Source organism: Sinohyriopsis cumingii, chromosome 1 (genome assembly GCF_028554795.1).
Source record: "Sinohyriopsis cumingii isolate HCF-2022 chromosome 1, ASM2855479v2, whole genome shotgun sequence".
Lineage (NCBI taxonomy): Eukaryota > Metazoa > Mollusca > Bivalvia > Unionida > Unionidae > Sinohyriopsis > Sinohyriopsis cumingii.
Window position 1 is genome coordinate 148188105 of NC_142961.1, and position 20686 is coordinate 148208790.

General features: G+C 34.4%; 1 protein-coding gene across 2 annotated transcripts in view; it reads right to left on the reverse strand.

Annotated features, from left to right (window-relative positions):
- The window catches only part of LOC149808118 (uncharacterized), a 42807-nt gene that overhangs the window by 13528 nt on the left and 8593 nt on the right, over nucleotides 1-20686 (reverse strand). For both annotated transcript variants that reach the window (XM_089973535.1, XM_089973543.1), the window contains exons 2-9: nucleotides 20279-20460; nucleotides 18908-19015; nucleotides 18367-18460; nucleotides 17397-17446; nucleotides 16978-17059; nucleotides 1771-1856; nucleotides 1112-1306; nucleotides 403-498 (exon numbers count right to left, since the gene is read on the reverse strand). In XM_089973535.1, the coding sequence (XP_089829661.1) occupies nucleotides 403-498; nucleotides 1112-1306; nucleotides 1771-1856; nucleotides 16978-17059; nucleotides 17397-17446; nucleotides 18367-18460; nucleotides 18908-19015; nucleotides 20279-20460 (893 nt within the window). The remainder of the gene's footprint in view (nucleotides 1-402; nucleotides 499-1111; nucleotides 1307-1770; nucleotides 1857-16977; nucleotides 17060-17396; nucleotides 17447-18366; nucleotides 18461-18907; nucleotides 19016-20278; nucleotides 20461-20686) is intronic.

Below are 20686 nucleotides of genomic sequence, written 5' to 3' on the forward strand. Positions count from 1 at the left end.
ACGGTCAAGTGAGCAATGGTATGGTTTTACGTCCGGCGTGCGTCAGCCACTACTATTTTTAACTCGTCCTTAAAGCCATTAGACCAATTTCAAACCAAACATGTAAGAAAGCATCATGGCACGAATGTCTTTCAAGTTTTATAGAGGATGCGGGACCACCATCAAAAATAGCCGACGATACTAAGATTAGGAAAACTTTCAAACGACAGACTCCATCCCATCCAATCACATTACTGAAGTTTGAAATCTCTGTCTCAAATAAGAACGTTTGAAATGCATGGCATTACATGTGTCAATATGCACACATGTTCTGGTGGGCAGGATCGCATATAATCCCCACGAGACAATAGAAATTAAAACACAATAAAGAAATTGCAACAAAAAAAGAAGACAAATATTTACCCCAAAGTCGACTACTTCTAGTTCCGATGTCTCTGCCTTCTGAACACCCAACATTATTTCCATGGCGCCTTTTGATGTTATTAGATTATCTCCTATCTGCAAATTATCACAAATAACACACTTAAGAAACAAAGAAAAAATATGAACAAATAGTTTTACTTGCAACTGATTAATGTTATTCAAGCTGGCAAGCCATTGTTACAACGAATACTTATTTATATGTTGCTAAAACAAAACCGACATTCCGTTTAGACCTAATGCCAATTCCGAAGATACTGGGTGTGTTGGCTTAAGGAATATTTGTTACGCTTGCTGAATCTGTTGTTTTATTTTAGACTGACCTGCATGCGATTTATTGATGCACTATGGTGTAATCTATATACAGATGCTGCCACAGCCGTGGTAGCCATAAATGTATGTCGCTCAGTTATTGTACAACTTATACCTTTCTTCACATATTTCGCAAGCACTTGAACTACTGTTGTTTTTTTTTACACTAATCCTTTTCTGCAAATTTCTGGATTCAAAATTTTACTTACATTAAAAACAACATAATTTTTAATCATTCAAGGAATGATTATAATTAATGGATAAATAAACACATATTTATCCAAAAAAATCAATAAATCGAATGAATTGATAATACAATTAATCGACATATCAATCAATAAATCAGTGAGTCATAAGATTTAAAACAATTGATGCACACCCTGAGGACTCTAAGAGTATCGTTCTTCGAAAGTTGGGACGCGATCAAGATGATGTCGATATCAGTAATTCTGTTACTGGACATGTCGAGCTCTAGAAGTGTCCGATTGTTAGCAATGGCCTGGGCCATAAAAGCTGTCCCTTCCGTTCCAAAACCGTTGAATTTGACATTCAACTTTTTCAGGCCAACATTTTCCTGTGCAAAAAAAATGTAATTTTTCACATGATATAATTTTCATAGTTTCATACTGGTTTATATTAAGTTCAATGTATGTCTGTTTTAGTTTCAATACCCTTTTAAATATCTTTCTTTCATGCTGAAGAAATGAAGAAGCTATCACGTCCTGCTAACGAAATGTTACATTTTCTAGCGATGAAATTTCGTAAAAACTATTTGTATAACGTTTCCAAAATCAATAAATATTTTTAATATGACTGTCCAAAGTGATAAAACTATATCTTTGCTCGTAGCAAGTGAGAATATTCTTATAAACAATTTAAATTACATGCAATTTATTTATTTTGTAATTCATAATCTAATTTGGACTATCTTATGAGACTTAACAGACTACACAATACAATAACCTCTTTGTTTTTGGTATGATGTCATGTACAAACTTGCTTTTTTGTTTTAATTTACATTCATGGACGTGTCTTTACCTTTATTCCCTGAGCAAACACGGCGGCACCCCGCTTCCTAAGTTGGTTCCAACTGACGTCTAGCGTCTCCAATGTTTCGCTCTGGGCTACAGAGGAACAGTATAATAACGGTATAATTTCACCAGAGAAGCATGTTCACCTTAGAAAATAACCATAGACATGGTTCTTTTCATGTAACTTTCTCTTCAACATTTAAAATTAGTCACAAAACCTGCTTACGTAACGAGGAACAACACGGGCTAGTAAACACAAGACTATACCGTAAAGACACATAGTAAGCTTTGGACTTACAAACGAAAGTCTGAATTCTGTATCCTACACCACTTCTCTAGAAGGAGCATATAACATTACCTGACAGGTCTTGGTTATGATCCACGTCTTCAGTATTATGCATGTGGGGGACCAAGATATTATTTTCGTGTAAATGTTGTCGTATATGGAGAGGATATCGTTAAAAATGAAAAGTGAACATTAGTAGACCAACTAGACCGATGCAGATTTTTTTTAATTTAAACCCGTATGGCTTTACCGGAATATTTATCAAAATGAAATTTATCAATTAACCAGACCAGCCGGAACTGGATGTGTTTTGAAATAAAATCACTGTTACTAGACAACTGAGACAACTGAGAATATCAGGACAATACGCGAACAGCACAGTCTGTGCAAAACTGCTGTGAGATGTAACTTTATTAATATAACACTGACAATAGCACAAAGGTACACTACTGAATTCAACAGATTTTAGAGAGGTGTTAATATGCCTCTGGGTACATGTTTGCGTGATATATAGTGTCGTCAAAGCGTTCTGTGAAAATAACAAACAAGACAAAAAAGAAAGATTTTCAGTTTATGTCAATCGTCAGAGAGATGTTGCAATGCTGTAGATGATGATAATATTGAAATATGTACACCATCCCTTAAATAGTTATTGTACGAAGAGGGAATAAATTAAGTAATTCTAGTGAATACATACAAATATTTGTATTCGGCAAATATGACATTCAACTTGAAGATCCTACACATTTTACAAGATTGGTTTACAATGATTTGAGAGTAACATACATATAATTTACGTAGAACAAAGCTATTAAACAACATATGGTGACTTAGTATACGAATTAGCTGTTGTATATTCAACCAAATGAATGGTCAAATTTGAAATAAGTCTGAAATCATTCATACGTTTGAAAGGATTGAAGAAACTTGGGCTTCTTAATCACACTTTATCAAGCATAATGCATTATCTAGAAGTTTTATACCATTTAATATAACCGACACTGAAACTTTGAAGATCAAGACTAACAACAACATTTAAGACATCTTTATATTCATCCTGCAAATCCAGTTTCTTACACAAATATCGATCACGTGTGGAATAAAACAAAAGAACGGCACAAAAATTAAACAATGTTAATTGAACAATCTACTTAAATGTACAAATATCGATCACGTGTGGAATAAAACAACAGAACGGCACAAAAATTAAACAATGTTAATTGAACAATCTACTTAAACGTATAAATATCGATCACGTGTGGAAAAAAACCAGAACGGTACAAAAGTTAAACAATGTTAATTGAACAATCTACTTAAACGTACAAATATCGATCACGTGTGGAAAAAAAAACATAACGGCACAAAAATTAAACAATATTAATTGAACAATCTACTTAAACATACAAATATCGATCACGTGTGGAAAAGACCCAGAACGGCACAAAAGTTAAACAATATTAATTGAACAATCTACTTAAACGTACAAATATCGATCACGTGTGGGGAAAACAAAAAACAGAACAGCACAAAAATTAAACAGTGTTAATTGAACAATCTACTTAAACGTACAAATATCGATCACGTGTGGAAAAGACCCAGAACGGCACAAAAATTAAACAATGTTAATTGAACAATCTACTTTCACGTTACACAAGCAAATAGAAAAAAGTATTTCTTTACAAAGGAATTCGTTAGCAAAGTGTACAATAAGTGATAGGCAGATAATCTTGACATGCTGTGGGCGCGAGTACATTTTAACATATGGGTGTCTCTAAATATTCTTGGGCTGATAAAGTGAAAAAGAAAAGAAGGAACGGCACACACTATGCTCTTAAGAACCTTCAAAGAAAGAAAGAACGGGAAAGAAGAGCATAAAGACCAGGATGGATACGTATGTCACTCAAACCGAAACCAATACAGAAACTTCAATCACAAAGAATTACATAAAACAAATTATTTGGTCTGAGACACACTTTTACACCACACGGACGGAGGCAAAGTCCGATACACATTTAACGGTGTGCAGATATACAGATTCCAAAGATACCGTTTTCTCTGGAAATTCATTTGACAAAATAGTAACTGACATTAGCCTAGATCAAAATGGTATAATCAATATTAGATAGTTCTCAGATGTAAAATGTTACAAATGCGACACAAAAAGAGTGACATAGGAGAGGTACAGCAAAGTACAAATCTCCAGAGATCCCAAGATTGTTTCAAAAGAACGAGAGTAAGCTGACATTATAGCAAAGGAAATGAAAAGATTAGAAAAAGAAGTCAACAAAGAATTACATCGGAATATCAATAGCTAGCATATAGAGACTAAATGTATTTTTGCACAAGAAATCCGACTTAGTCTCAGAAGTATAATTATTGTTTAGCACATTAATTTCAAAATAAATAATGGATTTTAGATTTAAAATACTAACTAGCATAATATCATGTCCCTGTCCTGCAGCTAAGTTTAGTGCAACTCCCAAGCATTTTATTGCACACATATTTAACAATATAAAATTGCTGAACTGTGACAATTGTTCACATGCAAACCAATAAATATTTGACATTAACTGATACCGGTGATTAAAATCAGTTAAACGGGGCAATGTGGGTGACAGTACCTGTTGCGGAATTTCATTCTGGCGTTTAGTAGAAAAAAGTTTTCATGTTAAATTTACATTTCATATTTACCTTTAGATAGGACAACTTCTCAATATTCCATTCCATTACCTAGTGAAAATGTTTAAACCAGCTAACAACAACCTTGACTTGAAATATTTAACTTAGTTTGCAAAAATATTTCTTCATCATTACGATTAGAGGTATGCAAAAGGATAACAACTAGTTAGTAGTACACTGTGATAACTTTTATCACGAAATTGGCTAAACTTATCATATGATGAAAATATAATTGAACTAGAGACCAATATGTCAGTCACTTGGTGTTTCTTTTCCTTGATGCCATACAAAAGTCTTAAGATTAAAGCAAAAAGAAAATACGCGTTGAAAATTTGATAAGCATATTTCTATAAGATAACAACGGACTAGCATATGAAGAAATAACTAGACTGAATCAAATAACAAGGTCATATAATCTTAGGACAGCATGGTTACAACACAGAAAGAAATTTTTATAAAATTTGAACAATGCATAACAGATTTAAACGTTAAATAGGATTATGCTGGTAGTAACTGTATTTGTTTTTGTTACCTAGATTCATGGTCATGAAATTGGGTAGTATTTTCTGATTCAACCATTCACAAAAATCCAATGCCTCATTTAAACTCAGATTAAATCCTACAATTAATACCGATGCAGAAAAAGAATGTTATTGCAAAGGCTGATAAACAATATGTAACAGTACGACAAGAAACGCCAAATATGAACTATATTTACATTTCATAAAAACAATCATTTATATTATTACTAAAAGCTTTTACGTGCTGCTGTAGTCTACTTTTGAACTAGGTTATTAACCTACAATTTACCTACGGTTTGAAGCTTTTATATAAACCCCTAATCTGAAATGCAAATGACAAACCCATACATGTCAAAATAAGTCCAACATCACGTTCGGCAAGGAAATAAACGATCTGGCCAGTACTCTTAAGCAACAAACTTATAACACTGCCATGAAGTGCAGGCAATGCTGACAGTCCTTGTTTTTCTTCTTAAAGAAAAATATTTTTTATCATGTTAAACAAAATTCCCAATATGTATTGAGCCCATTTCAAATTGCCAAAAAAAATGATTCACTTCGAATAGGTGGGGTGGACTACGAGCAACAATAGGACACACACACACACACACACACACACACACACACACACACACTTTAAAACATTAACTATAGACAGAGAAAGTGTTGATATTCTCCTTAATATCGCTGAAGCTATTACAGCAACTGTTACTTTCTTTTTCTTTCAGCAACAGTTGTACTCTTTCCTTGAGACATTTTACTTCAAATATTCCATGTTGAACTTGTAAATATTTTCAATTTTTGTTATATTTTTTAACATATGTGACCTCATAATTTTATATATGTCTATTTGTCTAGTTCATTTTGTACAATATCTTTTTAAGATCATTGGTTTCTCTCTCAATATATTTAATGACTTTTTATCTGTTTGTCATAATGTTTGACTTTTATTTAAAAAGTGTCTGTTTCTGAAGCGACATTTTAACATCTTCCTTTTTCATCACGTCTCTCTTTCTATGTCGTAAATAACCTATGGGTTGTGTATGTTATGATTCTTTGCAGTTGAATGTTAGGGTCATTGCATTACATGAAAGAATTGATTATTTTGTATGAATCCAGTTGACTTGATTCATTTTGAAGTTGTCGATTTGTACTACCAAGATGTCGCATCTCTATTTTCTCGGGTACTTGTATCGGTTGCCTTTGTACAGCAATGGGTTCTAATGGATAATTATGTTGTGTTTCCGACCTTTTTCGTTATCTCTAAAGGCTATTTGATCTATCCTGAAATAGAGTCGTCAATGTTACAGTGGGAATTGTATTTGTCTTTGCTGAATTATCAACACTAATTTCTTTCAAAATATGGTCACATCGGGCTTTTCTCTCTATTGAACTTAGTTCTGAAAGCTACTTTTATGGGTGGCCTTTAAATCAACCATATTCATGGACTATTCTATTTTGATTTATTGTGTAAATCATCTTTACTATAGCTATGCACATCTCTTGTTTATCTAATTGATAACCAGAATTATTTTTCAATAGTTTCTACAATTTAAATTATATATATATATATATATATATATATATATATATATATATATATATATATATATATATATATATATATATATATATATATATATATATATATATATATATATACCTGGATGTATATTGCTTTACAATTTTGCACTTTACCAAGTCATGAGTACCCGCAAAGATTTCAGATTTAACGTTTCGCCTGAAAAATCTTTAAAGTTGCAAAAGATGGAAACCAAAACTGAAAAATGAAAAACTGGAAACATTTTCCTACAGCATGACATGGTTTATTTCTGATTCAATTGCACTATCAATTAATGCTTAGGAAAGAACAGATTTGTTTCTATGAATGCATTATGTGAGAGAGAACGTGAGAGAAAATTGTCGACAAGTTATTGCAAATTTTATGAAGATTGCATTTGATTCTTCGTGAAAGAGCTGAAGATATTTTTGATATTCTGCAAACGTGCTGGAGAATCAGGTCCAGAAAGTGTGAAAACTTCAGAATAAAAAATATACAAAACCTGCCAAAATTTCAATTGAGAAGACCGTTTGCAGAAGTCAAAAAGTATTTCCGTTATGGGCAACAGAAAGACACAAAATTAGTAATACCAGTGCTACAAAACTATACACTGATAACCTCTGTAATTTGTATATGGGTTAATTTGATAATCACTGTATGGCAGTGGTCTTAACTTAGCTTACTTTCAGCCACGTATATAACCTTCAAATTAATAGAAACCAAATGCAGGTGCTCGTAAATTATGTATTTATTGTTTCAGATGCCCTAGTAAACATTCAAAACAATGAAATTAGTCATTTATATTAAATGCTTAGTAAAAACATTTAGCATCACAACGTAATAAGATGTGGAGTGAAAAAAATGTGGAAAGACTATATTTGCGTTGAGTTTGTACAACAAAATCTTGCGACAGATAGTGGTTACTTAGAGATGAATATGAGACTGTGACATATTCCGAAGATAAATTTGATACGTTGCTAGATTTATTGGTCTGTTCATGAACCAGTGCTCTATTTATGATTGATGACTGTGGCAATCATGAAGACATTGAAAGGAAAGTAACTAATCTAATAAAACTACCTTTTAGTGGTAAAAACTTATGAATATCTCAATTTGTGATCGTCGAAAAGTACAACTGTGTATTCAGCGAGAACATTATGTGCGTAGTGGACTTCTAAGAAAATAAAGCAATCAACAATATAACCACTGATAATAATCCCATCATAGATGATGTACAAAGAGATGTTGTAGACTTTAAAACAGAATGAAAGAAAACAAAACTTGCAATGAGATTCTAATGTCCTTTTGAGTACAATGTGCTTAAGTGCCTGTAAGGGAATATTTTGTTAACCAAAACACGTTTGTTATCATACAAAGACAGTACTGATTTTCTCATTCTGACGTTAGACATTTCATGATTGTATGACCTTCGTAAATTTATAACATTTTAACTTTCCTTGTGATTATATAAGCAATCTTTGTATATCTTAAATTTCAAGTTCTTTTGATCAATCATTGTTAATTCATTTACAATATTCTTTATATCTCTATCAATCCCGAATGCATGAAATATTCATCTTAAACCACAACACATACTCGGACTGGAACATCTTTCAGGTTATCCTTCAAAAGTCCAGGATTTGAGGGGTGTGTGTCTTTTTGTTGTTCTTGTGGTAAGCCTATTTTGCTGTGACTGGGATAGCCCCTAGTGTCATAGAACTTGGTGTTAACTTTGAAGTCATTGTAAACTTTTCTTTCTCAAAATGAATGCAGATATAATCATTATCTGGCATTTGCAGTCTCCCCATTTTTGTTTTTGAACTCGTATTAAAATTTGTATATCAACCATTTTGATAACCCTCACTGAGTAAATCCACCGTAAAATGATTTTGTTAATTTGATTATCTGTTTCATAGACTGACAAATGCTAATTCATTATGAAAAGCAATTGTTCTCCGGGCAAATGTTATATCTTTCTGGCATTAGAAATTTCATCGGTACTTATATTTTTTCCAGCTTTTTCCCTAAGAGTTTGTTCACCAAACACAATTGTATTTATCACTCCCCCAAACAAATTCTCAGAGTCATTAGTTGCATTTTTTTAAAAAACTAGCAATCTGTTAAATATAATATGTAAGAGCATTCTATTCAATATAACATGTAAGAGCATTCTATTCAATATAACATGTAAGAGCATTCTATTCAATATAACATGTAAGAGCATTCTATTCAATATAACATGTAAGAGCATTATATTCAATATAACATGTAAGAGCATTCTATTCAATATAACATGTAAGAGCATTCTATTCAATATAACATGTAAGAGCATTCTATTCAATAAAACATGTAAGAGCATTCTATTCAATATAACATGTAAGAGCATTCTATTCAATATAACATGTAAGAGCATTCTATTCAATATAACATGTAAGAGCATTCTATTCAATATAACATGCAAGAGCATCCTATTTAATATAACATGTAAGCTGTTGCTCAAACGAGACAATTTTGTTCATCTTTCTGTTTTAGTTTTTAACCTGATTGTTTGTAACGCCTCAAATTTCTGCCATGAGTAACACATGTTTTATCTTTATCAATGTAATATACAAATGTAATTGAATATACAAATATAATGTAATAAACAGATTTAATGGTATATAAAAACTCACTTCCGAAACACAGCTGTTATTATAGTCTTCTGGTATTTCAAAGAGATTTTCTTCTACAAATCTAATTTGTTCATCAGTTGTCAATCTTAAATTTCCACGTAATGCAGTTATTTTTCTTGTCTTTGTTCGGTAAGATTTGCATTTTCTTATCTGAATCGCTTTTAAAAATCAATATTCCGATAAACAGATGCCTTTCATAACCTTTCGCGGCATGAATGTACAGTGCTATGTATTTCGGATCTATGCAATACACAATGCATTAATTTTGTACTGGACAGACCCCCATATGTATTTGGGATCTCTGTAATACACAATGCATTAAGTATGTACTGGACAGACCCCCATATGTATTTGGGATCTCTGTAATACACAATGCATTAAGTATGTATTGGACGGACCTCCATATGTATTTGGGATCTCTGTAATACACAATGCATTAAGTATGTACTAGACGGACCTCCATATGTATTTGGGATCTCTGTAATACACAATGCATTAATTATGTACTGGATGGACCTCCATATGTATTTGGGATCTCTGTAATACACAATGCATTAATTATGTACTGGACGGACCTCCATATGTATTTGGGATCTCTGTAATACACAATGCATTAATTATGTACTGGATGGACCTCCAGATGTATTTGGGCTCAGTGTAATACACAATGCATTAATTATGTAATGGACGGACCGCCATATGTATTTGGGCTCTATGTAATACACAATGCTTTAATTATGTACTGGACGGACCTCCATATGTATTTGGGATCTCTGTAATACACAATGCATTAATTATGTACTGGACGGACCTCCATATGTATTTGGGATCTATGTAATACACAATGCATTAAGTATGTACTGGATGGACCTCCATATGTATTTGGGATCTCTGTAATACACAATGCATTAAGTATGTACTGGATGGACCTCCATATGTATTTGGGATCTCTGTAATACACAATGCATTAAGTATGTACTGGACGGACCTCCATATGTATTTGGGCTCAATGTAATACACAATGTATTAATTATGTACCGGACGGACATCCATGTGTATTTGGGATCTCTGTAATACACAATACATTAATTATGTACTGGACGGACCTCCATGTGTATTTGGGATCTCTGTAATACACAATACATTAATTACGTACTGGATGGACCTCCATATGTATTTGGTCTCTATGTAATACACAATGTATTAATTATGTACTGGCCGGACCTCCATATGTATTTGGGATCTCTGTAATACACAATGCATTAATTATGTACTGGACGGACCTCCATATGTATTTGGGATCTCTGTAATACACAATGAATTAATTCTGTACTGGATCTCCATATGTATTTTTCTTTTCCCAGTTATTAAAGATCCAATACATGCAGCCGGACTCTGTGTCCGTGATTCGCACATTTGGCATACTTTCTGAATTTTATATATTTTGTTCAATTAAATGTTTGTTTTTTCTTTTTCCTCTGTGGACACCATAGTTTTGCATTTTAGATCTTAGTTCTTTGGCTCTTCGTACTGTTTTTTTCTTTTCCGTAAACTACATGTTTATATCTCACGTGGATTGATTTAACACCCGAATAGCCTACATGAAATATGATCAGGCCCATTTTAATTGATTTAACCCCCAAATAGCCTACATGAAATATGACCAGGCCCGTTTTAATTGATTTAACACCCAAATAGCCTACATGAAATATGAGCAGGCCCGTTTTAATTGATTTAACACCCAAATAGCCCATATAAAATATGATCAGGCCCGTTTTTAATTGATTTAACACCCAAACAGCCCACATTAAATATGATCAAGCCCGTTTTTAATTGATTTAACACCCAAACAGCCCACATGAAATATGATCAAGCCAGTTTTTGATTGATTTAACACCCAAACAGCCCACATGAAATATGACCAGGCCCGTTTTTAATTGATTTAACACCCATACAGACCACATGAAATATGATCTGGCCGGTTTTCGATTGATTTAACACCCAAACAGCCTACATGAAATATGATCAGGCCAGTTTTTGATTGATTTAACACACAAACAGCCCACATGAAATATGACCAGGCCCGTTTTTAATTGATTTAACACCCATACAGACCACATGAAATATGATCATGCCGGTTTTCGATTGATTTAACACCCAAACAGCCCGCATGAAATATGATTAGGCCAGTTTTTTCAGGCCAGTTTTTGATTGATTTAACACCCGAACAGCCTACATGAAATATGATCATGCCCATTTTTAATTGATTTAACACCCAAACAGCCCACATGAAATATGATCAGGCCGGTTTTCGATTGATTTAACACCCAAACAGCCCACATGAAATATGATCAGGCCGTTTCTCGATTGATTTAACACCCAAACAGCCCACATGAAATATGAACAGGCCGATTTTCGATTGATTTAACACCCAAACAGCCTACATGAAATATGTCAGGCCAGTTTTTAATTACTATTATTCTGCTGTACGTTTCAACTATATGCTTCGAACCTAGGTACACATTGCAACTGTTACATAGTATATTGATATCGACATCCGCTAGGCATGCCCTTTCGCGTTGAAACACTTTGTCTCTGATGTTGTTCCACGTCAGTTTTCAGCATGATTATTCCGTAATGTGCTAATTTTGCTTTTAAACTCAAACTCTGACAAGATGAATATCTCTCTCTCTCTCTCTGTCTCTCTCTCTCTGTCTGTCTCTCTCTCTCTCTCTCTCTCTCTCTCTCTCTCTCTCTTTCTCTCTCTCTCTCTCTGTCTCTCTCTCTCTGTCTCTCTCTCTCTCTGTCTCTCTCTGTCTGTCTCTCTCTCTCTCTCTCTGTCTCTCTCTGTCTCTCTCTCTGTCTCTCTCTCTGTCTCTGTCTCTCTCTCTCTCTCTCTCTCTCTCTCTCATAGGATTGATGTAGCTTCACTTCATGCTTATATCGTCTCACCCTTCCAGTATTTCATAAATATATATGGGTTATAAAAACAATTTTCAATGTTTTTAATAGCCTCAGTTTGTTACTGTGAATTGTTTAAACAAATAACTATATCTATATAAATTGCAATTTGATGGTGTGTCCATATGTGTGCGTAATGCAGATTCCAGAATATAAAGGTATCTTTATTTTCCATGTTTATCCTAGCATTTTGTTTTTAACATATTCAGTAAAATTTATGCCTGAGCTTCCCATGCACGGTCCATCTATGTGCAATGTTAAAGAATTAATCCTGTTCAAATAATTGAGCAACGCGGCCAATAAACGTTCAATAACATTATAAATTTCAACTCTATTCAATATATTTAGAAACCTTGACATTTATCATTCAGAGTCAAATTGCCGAATTTTTCAAACAATGATTTTTGTCAGAATGTGTTCGATATTATTGACGAAATATTGATTCCTACTTCCGTAAAATCTATACGCATATATATATATATATATATATATATATATATATATATATATATATATATATATATATATATATATATATATATATATATATATATATATATATATATATATATGAAATTATTTTAAAATCGGTAGAAAAGGTAAACATTAAAATTGGTGTACATTTTGACAAAAGCCCAAGCCTAGCACCTGGGTGTTTGGCCCTTCACATTGCTGAACTTCCTCCAGAGGTTCAAGGAACACCTCCCCTCCTCTTGGCTGCTCTTTGATTTCCTGCATGAAAGAACTCGCACAGTCTTTGGTTTTGCCAGTGCAAAGGTGGACTAACTCGACCTTCTAACACCATGTGACCCTTAAAGCCATGACGATAACTGAGGTTAGGTTTTAATCTATAATTGCTTGCAGATTCTTGTGAATCCGAGCCCTTCAGTCCAACAAGTGACCAACCCACTTGATCACAAATCCTTACCACACATCAATTTATATGTACCTAGAAGCCAGTACCTATGCAGCAGATGAGGTTGATGGTGTGGGCAATTTGCATTTAACGTACTGTTGCAACAAAAAAATGTAATCTAATACGTTATGCCATGAAGCTACGTATACTGTAAAAACAAGTACCTGTTTATTTATTAGCATATGACATTTAGGGAACATCAATTCACAACGAAGTGGTCTTGAAACTATACTCTCAGTTCAGGCCTTTATTCATGTAAGATATTCAACCGTTTAAAGCAAGATCATATCTTATATTATCGAATACATTCAGTACAATTTTAAATACATTGTCCTCATTAGAATCTAAAGCAATTTTACAAACTTCCGAAAGGTTCTGACCATTATCTATAACAAATATTTATTCCACAAAAGCAAATATTTTTATCTGCAATTATATTAGAATCTTTAACAAGGTTAAAGTCTTTCTAATGATCAGATCATGGTCTTCGGTAAATAATTTACTTGGTAATATAATGCCTTGCCACAAACTGATGTAATTAACATATTATTGATTCGTTAAATGAATGAATTCTTACCTGGAAACTGTATTTATTTGTACATTACTCTGATTGGTCAATTAATATTAATGATTTTCAAAACACTTCCAAGTCTGAATGGTCTATTTATAGTCGTTGTTGAGTATTATGCTATCGTATTCGTGTCCCTATTAGATATATATATGTGTGGGGTGGGGTGGGGTGTGTGGGTGTGATCATATCCATACATGAGAACAATTAAAGGCAAAAAAGAAAACGATTTTGCGTTAAGGTGATTATTTCATGCAGTATTTTCTTCAGGATCATTTAAACTTTAACGCGGTTCTGTGTGTCTATGTGTGCGTATGTGTGAGTGTGTGTGTGTGTGTGTGTGTGTGTGTGTGTGTCTTTGTCCTCATATCCTTGTAAGAGAACATATTTAAAAGCAAAAAGAAAATATTGCATTAAAGTAATTTTTCATGCTTTCTTTCTTTCAGGATCATATAACCTTTTATGCGTTTGTGTCGCCTTGAACGTAACACTCTTCAGAACAAGTGGGTCGATGTGACCTAATTTTCCACTAAGCTTAGCTGCTACATCTGTTTTTGGTGCACTAATAGCTACTAGGTCGTGCAGCTTTGTGTGGATGCCACTTGGTAAGTATAACACCCTTCCACTAAAAGTAATTCATGGTGACCTAAATTTCACGCTTCAGTGATATAATTAAGTTTTGCAACTCGTTTTTAATTCTTATCTCTAATAAACGAATTAATTGTTGGTTTTGGGGACATTTCGTTAGTTAGATACTAGTAACGTAATCTTTATTAATCTGAAGCCATAGAGTTTTAGCATGTCAAATTTTACTAAACCGAATTGTTTCGTGCGTGTGACCGCTCCGGTGGCCTAGTGGTTAGAGCGTCCGCCTCGGATGTGGGAGGTCGTGGGTTCGATCCCCAGCCGAGTCATACCAAAAACTTTAAAAAATGGTAGCTTGGCGCTCAGCATAAAGAGCTTAGTGTTAGGACTGGTCGGCCTGGTGTCAGATAATGTGACTGGGTGGGACATCATGCTACATGTCTGGGGAATGGTGCCTCAGGGCTAGACATTACTATAAACTGCCACACTGCAGACATCGTAGCGATATGACTGAAAAATTGTTAAAGCTACGTTAAAAATCCAAATCACACACATACACACACACTAAATCGAACTCGTCCAAGTAGTCCTTGTCACGTTGCCTGCCCGCTATTACGTAAGTCAAGAACAAAGGAACTGGTTAGAAACCATGTATATGTTAGGCCCCGCGGCTAGGGTATGGTCACCATTTCAATCCGAATTTAACTGAGTAATTTAGACTAGAAACTTTAGTAAATGTGAAACATCGTGCTGGAAAGTGAAAGCAATAACTCCGGGACAGCCACCCGGATATTGGCGGGAAAACATAGGAAATTCTAAGGAAAGACAAAGTTTCGTAAAGGTTAGTGAGTTATTTGCTCGATTGTTGCAGAATAGTACGGCATTGTAATTGTAATTATGTGCGGCATGTATACTTCATTACTAGAATCGTTAGTACGTAGAATTACCTTTGTAATGTTCAATTTACATGCATATGAGAAACGAGCTATGATTGTGTATAGAATTGTGTAGATTTCCAGCTCGTGGTTAGAATTAATATTGTAATTCGCTTTTTGGTTACTTCGCAGTAAACTAGTGCATTTATTCATGTGATATTCTAGATTTTGCAACTGTTGAATTGAAAAATGGTTGCAGTGTGTAAAATTAGTTAGTATAGATATTTAAATATTTGTGTACTCTTGTGGGAGTGTCATGTACAGAAATGCGTCTGACTGCTGTGCTATTGTTCAGAATAATGAGATCAAGAATATATAAACTGATGTGAAGTAATTTATTGATGTCTGTATGATAAGTAGTTGATACCGTGCTTATATTACGACGTTATTTACCATACAAGAGCGTATGGGTATTTCAATGTGCACGAATGCGTGACCGAAAAATGTAATAGTCTTTATCTGATGATTGATTGATTGTTTAGTGTGAGACGAGATGGCTAAGGAAATATGCTAACGTCCTTGTGTTTTCACAGGAAGCTTTTAGGGGAAAGACTTCCGGTGTGGTTTAGTCCCGAGTCTCATTCAGAGAGACGGAATAGAGACTAGTGGAGAAGTTGATTGTGAATCGAAGGCTAGTCAGCGAGCAGAGTCAAGGAGGAGGAGGAAAAGGAGTCGAGGAAAAGGAATTGGACAAGGAGCAGTCTAGGAGAAGGAGTTAGGAGGGAAGTCATAAGGAGAGAAGAAATTGGCGGGATGGGAGAGAAACATATGAATAGAAAACAAGGATAGGTGAAAAAGCGATCTCACACTATAAATCACAGGATGCTATAGGCTATCACTTGGTCGAGAGGAAGAAGAGTGATTGGGAAATTATTATCATTTGAATATTAAAATGTATTAAATTGTTATTCTTTTGAATTTCATCTTTTGTCTTCTCAATAATATAACTGTCGGCATTGCTGACTTGGGGCTCGGAGCCTTACCTCTCTCTATCACTAATTTCACTCCCTACAAAATCGAGCCCGGGGTGTGACTTCTATGGTAATTTAAATAATATATTGGGAGCACCCATCCCCAACTCTACCAAACGCCACAGTCCTTGAGGTGGAAGAAACCTAGCATGTAAATCAAGAAACTAGTCGTCTTGAGACTGAGCTTGAGCTTTCGTTTCAACCAATTACAAAGTGGCGTTACTTTTAAAAAGTTGTTTCTGATTAGCTTTTAGCGGACGACAAAAGTTTTATGATTTCCAGGTCAAAAGTTTCAGTGACCGCCATACAGTTTCAGGGGCCAAGCACTTAGCCTAGCTGGTACCGGGATGGGACACGTAAACTTCTTGGTGCAAAACAAATGTGTTTCATTTCGTCTGCTCTAATGTGTGAGGCATTTAGTTTAGTTACATTAACATAATTACACAGATAGACCGTTTATTGATTATGAGAAATCACTTTTGTTGTTGGATCATTTTTTATTTGACTGCATCTTTTTCTAAGAAGTTTAATGCTAACTTAACAATGAGATAAAACTTACAGAGTGCTGCTGAAAGTTCCTCGCCGGCGATGTCTCCAAAGTCGTTGTTTGACAAGTACAATTCCTTTAGAACTCGGTTCTCCTGAAAAGGAAAAAAGTCATTATTTATTCATTAGCGTTATCCCTATTAAAATTCTCAAATGAATGCATGCTGGGTTTACATGCATCAAGATAAATTAGAAGTTCAATTAACTATGAAATTATCCATTGTCTCAGAAAATGTTGCAAGTTACGTATTTTACTGACACTTCAAAACATCCACTCGTTCCCAAAAAAGAGTCTCTTAAGAGTCTTTTTCTCTGCATAATTTTCATGCGCTCCTTACAATAGATTTGATTGGAAACTTTAGAAATTGTTTACTTATGTGGATTGTTGCTCTGTACCGTATGTTGTGACATTTGATTCATATATCGACCCACCTGTATGATTTTCGCAAATATATGCGCATCTTGGTCTCGAAATCCGTTTTCTAAAATAGAAGAAAATTATTGACAACTAAAATAAAGTCACATTACAGATTTTACAAATGTTCGGAACCTATATTTATTAATAAATATTTTTTCTTTTTAATGCAAGTGTAAGTTAACACACGTATCTTCTTCGTTCTACTTAGGGCGGACATAAACATGTACATAAAAATTCAATAAGATTTAAACAGATTTGCAACCGTAAGAGTCAGCTTTTTCACATACATTTATATTATATATTGTTATGATAGTATTGTTCCAGTTAGCAAAACGCGAACTACTATACTCTAGCGGAGCCGCGGTAGCTCAGTTGGAAGTGCGTCTGACTCATAATCAAGGGTCGTTGTTGTTGTTTTTGTTGTTGTTAGGGTTTAATGCCATTTTTCAGCACACGATAGGCTATACATGGCGGCCAGTATTAATGGTGGAGGAAGAACCCGGGAAATCCCCAGAAAGAATCACCGACCCTCTAGAAGCTACTGGCAAGCTTTCTCACATACCGAATCCGAGACTCTAATCAAGGGTCGTGGGTTCGAAATCGAAAGGCATTTGTCTTCCATTTTCTAGGCATGATATAGCCAAAATTGTGTTAAAGTGTTATTAAAAGCAGCAAAAACAAAGCAAACTAAACACTGGGGTTACGTTTACACTGAGAAAAGCATTAAGCGTTATTATAATAATGCTTGTTGATATACATTATTTCAAAAGCAAACGTATATCAGTCTGCTATGCAGTAATCTCATCTATAGGCAGTTGTCAACAATGTTAAATAAAATGATAAATGTATATATCTAGTTTTCATGTATAGTGTGTATCGAGATATGGCTTTGACGATATCGCAAAACGATGAAAATATAAAGATTTTATATGCGTCTCGATGTATCTTTCAAGCCTGAGCTTGTAGAGAGTTAAGGTAACTCACGTGAAGCATCCAACACTTCTATGGTGTTGTTGGTCGTCAATAATTTCCCAATAAGAGTGGCGCCTTTAGGTCCGAGCTTATTGTTTGCTATGTTCTGTAAGAACAAAAGAAAATATGAATTACTAATATATCTTTAATTTCCATTAATCATCTTTGCTCAATTACGGCACTGAATTTCTAGTCCTTTGTAAAATAATGCTAAAAATACAATAGAAAATTTAAACTACAGTTACGATAACTCTGAAAACTCAACATAAAACATACATTTTTAATATTTGTCTTACTATAAATTAATTTTATCCCATTGTTTTGTTGTGTGCATACTATTCCAAACATAAGAGAAAAGTCACTTTATTAGTTGAGGTAGGATGGATGTAATTTTTAAACTTTTCATTTTTATTTTTTATTTTTCAATTTTATTTTATTTGCATGGTCATAGAATACTGACTTCACAAATTCTAAAAATTCATCACCCTGACATGCAAAAGAAAGTTAAGAAACCAAATCTTATTCTAATAATATCATTTAAATTGGTCCATACAAAATGCGTTATGTAGACATTTTCCGACAGTGTCTCCACCAAACTGGCCATTCCTATCGGACCAATGGCATTGCCCTCTAGGTCGAGATGAGTTAGCTTGTTGTCGAACTGAAAATAAATGGAAAACCTGCTAATATATTGATCACGCAATGCACTCTCAGGCCGATAAGGCTGGTATTTAAGTGTGCAATTATACATCATCAGATGGACTCCATGTAACAGCATCACATGCCTTCAAATCGAAACTTAAGACATATGATTGGTCAGTTTTTAGTCAGATTTCGGTATCAGCCAATGAGATCGCTGGATTCGAACCCTAAGTGCATTCCAGACTTAGCTTCTGCTGAATGTATTTATTTGGTAATTGCTAAACAGTTACACGCAAACGTTTACAGTATACTCAGGAAGACTCTCGACATTCAGGCATTACCTTGTGACCCAAGTCCTTCCCCTGTGCATGTTCTAGCAAATGCTTGATGACAGCTACAAGTAAGACCCAGTGATTCTCGGGGCTATGCCGGTGAGGTTCCTTATCTCATCGCCGCTACGGTAGCCGTATTGGCCAAAGGGACGACAACGTACACTCACACTCTTTTACTTATTTCTGCCTTTCCCATCATTACTCTTCTGACTGTCCTATCACTTCCGTCTTTACGTTATCTTTGACCACGCACCACCCGTTGCTTAATAGTCAAGTACGACTGCGTCAACGGATAGATAGATAGATATATAGAGATAGATAGATAGATAGCTATATAGATAGGTAGATCGATAGATATATAGATAGGTAGGTAGGTAGGCAGATAGATAGATATATAGAGACAATTCTGAGGTAATGTTGGGGTACATTATTGACATGAGATGCTGAGGTACATTATTGACATGAGATACTGAGGTACATTATTGACATGAGATGCTAAGGTACATTATGGACATGAGAAGTTGAGGTACATTATTGACACGAGAAGCTGCGGTACGTTATTGACATGAGATGCTGAGGTATATTATTGACATGAGATACTGAGGTACAGTATTGACAGGAAATGCTAAGGTACATTATAGACATGAAAAGTTGAGGTACATTATTGACACGAGAAGCTGAGGTACATTATTGTCATGAGAAGCTGAGGTACATTATTGACATGAGATGCTGAGGTACATTATTAATTTGAAGAAGAAAAAAAAAAGTGGCATTTCATCCAGTAGTCTGCTATTTACACGAGAAAGATCATATGAATTATGATAATCAAAACAACTATTTGATTCATGACTTAACAATACTTACAGTCGAACTTGTTATTACTTTTAACGTTTTTACATTTACAGCAATTAATTATCCTTCGGGGGTGAAATTGCATGTTCAAATCTTACTAGCAGAGGTACGGCTAATGCACGCGCGCCATCTGGTCCCAGGTTGTAATGGCGGGCAATCAGCGTGTCCTTCGTAGGGTTTCTCAGATAAGCGCTGACTGGTATAACATTTAGTTTCTTACACTCTCTCAGGTACAGTTCTACCTGTATGTCCTCCTGTTCCAGTCGCTTTTTAGGAGCATCTTTGGGTTAGAACATGAAAAATAAAACAATGTGACAATAATGTATTTCAAAAACATGCAAGGGGATTGCATATACTATACGTAATTTTTATAATGCAAGTGTACATAATTTTACGAACCAAATTTGATCCAACTAAGTCCAGAATCTCACTGTTTGAAATATAATTCCATCTGCATCTTTGAAGTTACCATATGGAGTTGATAACATTGTTTGGTTTTGTTTTAT